Genomic DNA, 6,790 nt, shown 5'->3' on the forward strand with positions numbered 1-6,790 from the left:
TATTTATTATATAATATGGCAGTCATTTTATAATATTAATTATTATTTATAACAAAAGATATCTTAATCATAGTAATATTTTAATATTCTTGTAATTTATGATATAGATTTGTTTATCTTTCATGTGCACACAATGTGTGATATATATGAATTATATAAATTATTTTATAAACTTCCAATTTGATTGAATCGTTTGAGTTTCTCTGGGAATGGATCTTTGTATAATACTGGATCAGCACGAAATTCGACAGCTTTTAGAGGCATTGTTCCATACAATTCACTAAATCTATGAATACAATTTGATCTTTCAATCATATGATTCAGATCTGCAGAAAGCATTTCAGTATTGGTGCACTCTGGGCACTTGAATTTCTTTCTAGGAGCCACCTAAAATGTTATATGAACATTTAATTTAAAATCTGATTTGAAAAAATTAAGAAATCATGAATATTGAATATTAAAATTTCAAAATTTGTTACAAAGGTAATAAAATATTTTTAGTTTACCTTGAGTAAGTTAAAATTTATTTAGTTTTTCTTAAGCAAGGTTTACCTTTATAGGAGCCTTATTTGTGATATTAGCGACCAGAAAATTCATTGCTATATCTTCACAATTCATATGATCATCAACCCATTCCTTAATATTTCCAGGCATAGCAGTTGTATACATATAGCTCCAATACTAATGATATATAATACAAACAAGTTTAAATAAATTATTTGAAAAATAAATAAATTTTTATTCAAAAACCCATACTTTATGATGAAAAGCTGCTCCAGTTAAAACCATTGATACTTCATTTGTCCATTCAGATTCATATTTCCAATGATTAGTCACATTATCCCATACGTGCATGCGACTGGGGTATCCAACTATTCTATCAGGAAATTCACGCCATACCTCAAATCTGAATCAAAATTTAAAAGTTTAATACAACTGCACAATTAGGAAAACTGTGCTAATTTTAATTATAAATATAATTTTGGTATATAGAAAATTATAAAGTTATTATTTTAAATTACATTACCCAAATTCTAATTCATCAGCAGTCAACATTATTATATCATCATCAATTGTTAAAATAGCTTCAGTTTCTATCTCATTATAGGGATAAAATCTATTAGAAAGCTTATTTGCTTTGGTCTGGATTACTTTAAATGGTTTGTTTATTTTAGGCCAAGCTGATACTGAAATTAAGATTAGTATATTAACATTTCTTAAGTAATAATTTTATATATCCATTCTCACATGGTGGAGGTGATTTTTTCTGATTATTCCAAATCACCAATACTTTTTGTAATGATGGTGTCAATACCAATCTCTCAAGCAAGGCAAATAATGACTCAATGCGATCATAAGTTAAAACAACTGCAGTAAAACCCTGAGACTTTGGGGCAGTGATGGGTAAAAAGAGAGGTGTGTATGCTGCTTTCTATAATAAAAAGTATATAATATAAAGTTTGAATAACATAACACAAGTTGAATAAAATTGTTTATTAAATTAACTGCACGAACCGGGTTGGGTGGCAAATTCCATTGGCGATAATTTTTAGCAAATTGGGGAAATACTCTATCATTAATAATGTCCAACACAGTGTTGGTCATTGCTTCAATAGATGAGAAATATTTTTTGTATAACCATAATACCTGTAACCAAAAATGAATAACAAGGTAACAAATATTGATGCATTTGTTGCTTATAAAAATGTTATTTAATTTAACCTGATCGCGTTTCTCTATAATGGCCTCATCTGAAATAGCTTTTAAAACTTCTATAACACTTAAAATATTTTCTTCTTGTATAAATATTGCTGCTCTTTTCCAGTCTATCACCTTAATTTTAAAAATGTTATCAAGGCATTAGTTACTATAATAACTTTACTTTTCTTATAATTAAATAAATTTATTATTTCATTATTCTACCTGCTGAAATGGCATGATAAGACCATCAGCAACTACAACTGGAATACATCCAGCAGCCATTGCTTCCAGTAGAACTTGTTGAGCTAATCTTGCTGCTCTATGAACCAAGCAAAATACTCCACTTTGAAGTACTTTAGGATAATCCAACCTTTCAAAAGCCAAATATTGCATATTCTTTAACATAAACTTTTTAACGATATGGTTCTACTTACATGTTAATTCTCTGTAAATCACATCGAACTGTGTGGTTGTGATGATTATTGCAAGGCTGCAATAGTAGAAAATCATTGTGTTCAGATGCTATTGTTCCAAGATCTAACATTAAGGAAGAACCAAGATGAAGTTGAGATGAAATTAATAAGTGTTTTCTGTGAACAAATTATGGCAATCAAATTAAATTTTACCAGTGGATCATAAATCATATTTTACCGTTCAATATTTTTATCATAGTTATCAATATATTCTGCAGCTAATATGCTGTACACTGGCAGAGATATATCAAAGCCAGATCTGTATGCCCAAGTATCAAAACCTGCACCTGCAACTAAAGCTTTACCAATTGGTAAGTCTAATACTGTGTTATACTCAGGACTAGATCCTGGAACCATGTTGAATATTAAATGGTTTTCACCATCGTTCCAACTAAAACATAATTAAATTAATTTAAGTTTTGTAACCTTGTAAATATGGTATAAAGATAAATTTAAATTTGCAAGTTTTAGGCAAGTAACTTACTGTGATAAACTATTCAAAGCTTGTGATGTTATTTTGGGCCGAAATCTGTTTTGATTTAAAGTATCAATACTTGGAACAAATATACAAGCCTCATCAGGATTTGATGTGTAATATTTGCTATCTTTTATAGTTTTTAAAATAAAATAAAATTCTTTGGACATGATACCAGTGGCAGGTATATCATCAGCATCAAGATATTTTTTAATTGGATAAATATAAATAGATATTTGATTGTGCCCTTTATTGCCACAGCGATACACATTAAAACAATCCCAGTGGCTGCATTTTGGATTGCGAGGATTTGCTGAGGGAGCTTGATCATGAATGATTTGTTCTGGAACGTTTATGACATCTTCCAAACTTATATCCTTATAGATTTCATGTCTTTTTCCACTATATGGAAATAAAACTAATAAAGCAATACTGAGGGCGAAAACCAATACGAAAAATAATACAAGAAAAAAGTGTCTGAATGACGTGTTGGAGTAATTTATTGGTTTCAAACTCTTGTTTAGGTGGGCCATTGTAATTTATTAAATGCTATTTTTGTGATGAGTTACATATTAGCTTATTTTATAATGTAATTAACAATAAATTAATTATTTTACTCCATGTTATCCATGTTTGTCTGTCAAATTTGACAGTCTAGTTGTCACAAATTGTCTCAAGTAGCGCCACCTGTAAATACTGAACTAGGAAGTAATGTAGCTAACTTCACATTTTATTATTGGCGCCAAAAACTGACAATATTCTCCACAACCGTTGTCATTACATATTGTTTAGGACCGTTGTTGAATGCATTTTCATCAAAGCTTCAAAGGCTTGTTTTTACACTTGCAGTGTTTGTTATACAGTTAATACAATTAAGTACTTATTTTAAATTTTTAATAAGTAATACAATGGGCGGACGCGATTATGGAACTGATCGAGGTAATACTTTACACCTAATCCTTTATTGGTTTTATTCATGTTTTTGTAAACTTATTTCTTATTATTATTATAGAATCTATCAAAACTTTTTTGACTGAGTTTTGTAAGACTGATAATGATGGAAAAAAGATTTTCGTATATTCTTCACAATTAACAAAAATTGCACATAGAGAACAAGTTGGATTGTTCATAGAGCTTGATGATGTTATGGACTTTAAAGAATCCTTGGCTGAAGCAATTATTGCTAACACCAGGAGATACATTAATTTATTTTCTGATGTTGTGTTTGAGTTATTGCCTAGTTTTAAAGAAAAGGAAGTTGTTGCTAAAGATAGTTTGGATGTATATATTGAGCATCGCTTGTTGATGGAATCTAGAACAAGACAGCCTCATGATCAGCGGGACCCACGTAATAAGTACCCTCCAGAATTGATGAGGCGATAGTAAGTGAGCTTTACCTATTTATTTAAATTTCTTGTGATAACATTATTATTCTTTTTAGTGAAATATATTTTAAGGATTTGAGCTCAAACAAATCTGTACCAATCAGAGAAATTAAAGCTGAGAACATAGGAAAGCTTGTGACTGTAAGAGGTAAATATTGTTTATCATTTCTCTTGTGCTACATATTTAAAATTAGATGTATAATTTCAATAATTTGTTGGCAGGCATTGTTACGCGCTGCACAGAGGTGAAGCCAATGATGGTTGTTGCTACTTACACATGCGATCAATGTGGTTCCGAAACATACCAGCCAGTTACTTCCTTAACTTTCATGCCTGCTACTGAATGCCCTTCTGATGACTGTCGTGTTAATAAAGCTGGAGGGCGTCTTTATTTGCAAACTAGAGGTTCTAAATTCATTAAATTTCAGGAGCTCAAAATACAAGAGCATGTATGTTTATTTCTCTTCTTATCATATAGTTTAATATGATAAAATGTAAATAATTATGTGTAAAATTTCAATTTGACTTTCAGAGTGACCAAGTGCCAGTTGGTCACATACCTCGAACTTTAACCGTGTTCTGCAGAGGAGAGGTAACTCGTATGGCTCAACCTGGAGATCATGTTATGATCACTGGTGTATTTCTTCCCTTGCTAAGAACTGGATTTAGGCAAATGTCTGTTGGATTGTTAAGTGAAACATACCTGGAAGCTCATGTAAAATTTAATGCAAATCCCATTTATCCCAAATATATTCTAGAATTTAATTTTTGCTAATTTCATCATTCAGAAAGTCGTATGTTTTGATCGTACTCCAGAAGGTGAAGAATCGCCAGAATTAACTGAAGAGGAGTTGGCTGAATTGTCAGAGGAAGATTTTTATTCTCGCCTTGCTTGCAGTTTGGCTCCAGAAATTTATGGTCATGAGGATGTTAAAAAGGCTTTGCTTTTATTGTTGGTTGGAGGGGTTGATAAGAGGCCAGATGGTATGAAAATTCGAGGCAATATTAATATATGTTTGATGGGTGACCCTGGTGTAGCCAAATCTCAATTGTTGAGCTACATTGATAGATTGGCTCCAAGAAGTATGTATTATTATTCATCTTTACATAGATTTGTTTAATAAAATACTTTGTAAAAAAATTATCTTTGATCTTAAAATACTATTTTTTTTTTTATTACTTAGGTCAATACACAACTGGTCGTGGTAGCAGTGGTGTTGGTTTAACTGCAGCTATTATGAAAGATCCTCTAACTGGTGAAATGACTTTGGAAGGTGGTGCATTAGTTCTAGCTGATCAAGGAGTTTGTTGCATTGATGAATTTGATAAAATGGCTGAGAACGACCGTACTGCTATCCATGAAGTTATGGAACAGCAAACCATTTCTATTGCTAAGGTATTTTATTACAATATAAACTGAAAATATATCAATTTTATGTAACTAGAAATCATTACTTTTATAGGCTGGAATTATGACAAGTTTAAATGCTAGGGTCTCAATCTTAGCTGCAGCTAATCCTGCTTATGGCAGATACAATCCTCGTCGTACTATTGAACAAAATATACAACTCCCAGCAGCTTTGCTAAGTAGATTTGATTTGTTATGGCTTATTCAGGACAAACCTGACAGGTGAATATCTTCGTGAACAATATAGAAAAATATTAGTAATTTATACTAAATTATCAATAATCAATTTTCAGAGACAATGATTTGCGTTTGGCAAAACATATTACTTATGTGCACACACACAGTAAACAACCTCCTACCAGAGTGCGTAGCTTAAACATGAACTTAATGAGAAGGTACATTGCCTTGTGCAAGAGAAAGGAACCTGTAATTCCAAATGATTTGACTGATTACATTGTGGGTATGTAATGTTCCTATTCATATTATGGCTTCAATCATTAAATTTTAACATACAAAATTTAATCATACTGTTTTTATTCAAGGAGCATATGTGGAACTGAGGCGTGTAGCAAGAAATTCTCGTGATATGACATTTACATCTGCAAGAAACTTGCTTGGTATTTTGCGTTTATCAACAGCTTTGGCCCGTCTTAGATTGGCAGACATTGTTGAAAAGGAAGATGTTGCTGAAGCCATTCGTCTCTTGGAAATGTCCAAAGATTCTCTCAATCAAAATGTTGAACAATCCATGTCTAGGTAATAATTAATTACATTGGGCATTGCTCCACATCCGATAGTTTCTTAGAGTGCTTATTTTTGTTTTTTATTGCAGAGTTCCCAACACATCAGATAAAATATTTGCTCTTGCAAGAGAATTAGCAGGCTCGAATAAAACAATAAAGATTGCTGATGTAATGGAGAGATGTTCTTCTAAAGGTTTTAAACCTGATCAGGTTGATGCTTGCATTGAAGAATATGAAGAGTTGAATGTATGGCAAGTTAATCAAACAAGGACAAAAATCACATTCATCTAATTTTAGCTTATATTGTAATTTATTTTTAACTATTTTAGTCAATTTAAAAATGACATGTTAATGTTTTGTATGATCAGTTTTTTAAAATAAATGTTATTTTTTTACTTTATGTAATAAATTATACAAATCTATAATTCTAAGCAAACTTTCAGGTTTTTAAAGTTAATGCATTTGAGTTTTGATTAATTTGACAATGTATAAGTACTGTCTTAAAGAACTAAAGCCATGAGTTAGATAATATAATTAAAAATTAAGCAAATTAAATAAAAAAGCAACAAAAATGGGCATAAAAATACTTATTGCCGATTGTGTGC

General features: G+C 30.9%; 2 protein-coding genes across 2 annotated transcripts; one reads left to right on the forward strand and one right to left on the reverse strand.

Annotated features, from left to right (window-relative positions):
- Window positions 1-137: 137 nt before the first annotated feature.
- LOC113369842 (exostosin-2-like) lies at window positions 138-3,260 on the reverse strand. The gene is made up of 11 exons (XM_026610441.1): window positions 2,659-3,260; window positions 2,353-2,565; window positions 2,136-2,291; window positions 1,924-2,071; window positions 1,723-1,833; window positions 1,516-1,647; window positions 1,249-1,432; window positions 1,028-1,187; window positions 757-907; window positions 553-681; window positions 138-387 (listed from the first exon to the last, which is right to left on the reverse strand). Exons 1-11 carry the CDS (start codon window positions 3,180-3,182, stop codon window positions 166-168), a joined length of 2,130 nt encoding a protein of 709 aa, XP_026466226.1. The 5' UTR covers window positions 3,183-3,260; the 3' UTR covers window positions 138-165.
- Window positions 3,261-3,437: 177 nt separating this feature from the next.
- LOC113369839 (DNA replication licensing factor Mcm7-like) lies at window positions 3,438-6,508 on the forward strand. Its single transcript, XM_026610437.1, has 11 exons — window positions 3,438-3,588; window positions 3,662-4,031; window positions 4,091-4,182; window positions 4,257-4,483; window positions 4,567-4,749; window positions 4,823-5,117; window positions 5,219-5,430; window positions 5,498-5,664; window positions 5,736-5,902; window positions 5,985-6,198; window positions 6,275-6,508. The coding sequence occupies exons 1-11, from the start codon at window positions 3,558-3,560 to the stop codon at window positions 6,474-6,476; spliced, it is 2,160 nt and encodes a 719-aa protein (XP_026466222.1). The 5' UTR covers window positions 3,438-3,557; the 3' UTR covers window positions 6,477-6,508.
- The last annotated feature ends 282 nt before the right edge of the window (window positions 6,509-6,790 follow it).

The sequence above is a fragment of the Ctenocephalides felis genome, unplaced genomic scaffold (assembly GCF_003426905.1).
Source record: "Ctenocephalides felis isolate EL2017-DRISC unplaced genomic scaffold, ASM342690v1 CF-g0.4_SCAFFOLD_01492, whole genome shotgun sequence".
In the NCBI taxonomy this organism is placed as follows: Eukaryota; Metazoa; Arthropoda; class Insecta; order Siphonaptera; family Pulicidae; genus Ctenocephalides; species Ctenocephalides felis.

What these genes read in the sequence shown, in the direction of transcription:
- LOC113369842 (XM_026610441.1), bottom strand. Translation starts at nt 3,182, where the DNA reads ATGGCCCACCTAAACAAGAGTTTGAAACCAATAAATTACTCCAACACG. An exon ending in GGAATTTGCCACCCAACCCG is followed by an intron (nt 1,433 to 1,515) that starts GTTCGTGCAGTT and finishes TTTTTATTATAG; the next exon opens with AAAGCAGCATACACACCTCT. An exon ending in CAAATAAGGCTCCTATAAAG is followed by an intron (nt 388 to 552) that starts GTAAACCTTGCT and finishes ATAACATTTTAG; the next exon opens with GTGGCTCCTAGAAAGAAATT.
- LOC113369839 (XM_026610437.1), top strand. Translation starts at nt 3,558, where the DNA reads ATGGGCGGACGCGATTATGGAACTGATCGAG. An exon ending in AGCTCAAAATACAAGAGCAT is followed by an intron (nt 4,484 to 4,566) that starts GTATGTTTATTT and finishes TTTGACTTTCAG; the next exon opens with AGTGACCAAGTGCCAGTTGG. An exon ending in TTTGACTGATTACATTGTGG is followed by an intron (nt 5,903 to 5,984) that starts GTATGTAATGTT and finishes TTTTTATTCAAG; the next exon opens with GAGCATATGTGGAACTGAGG.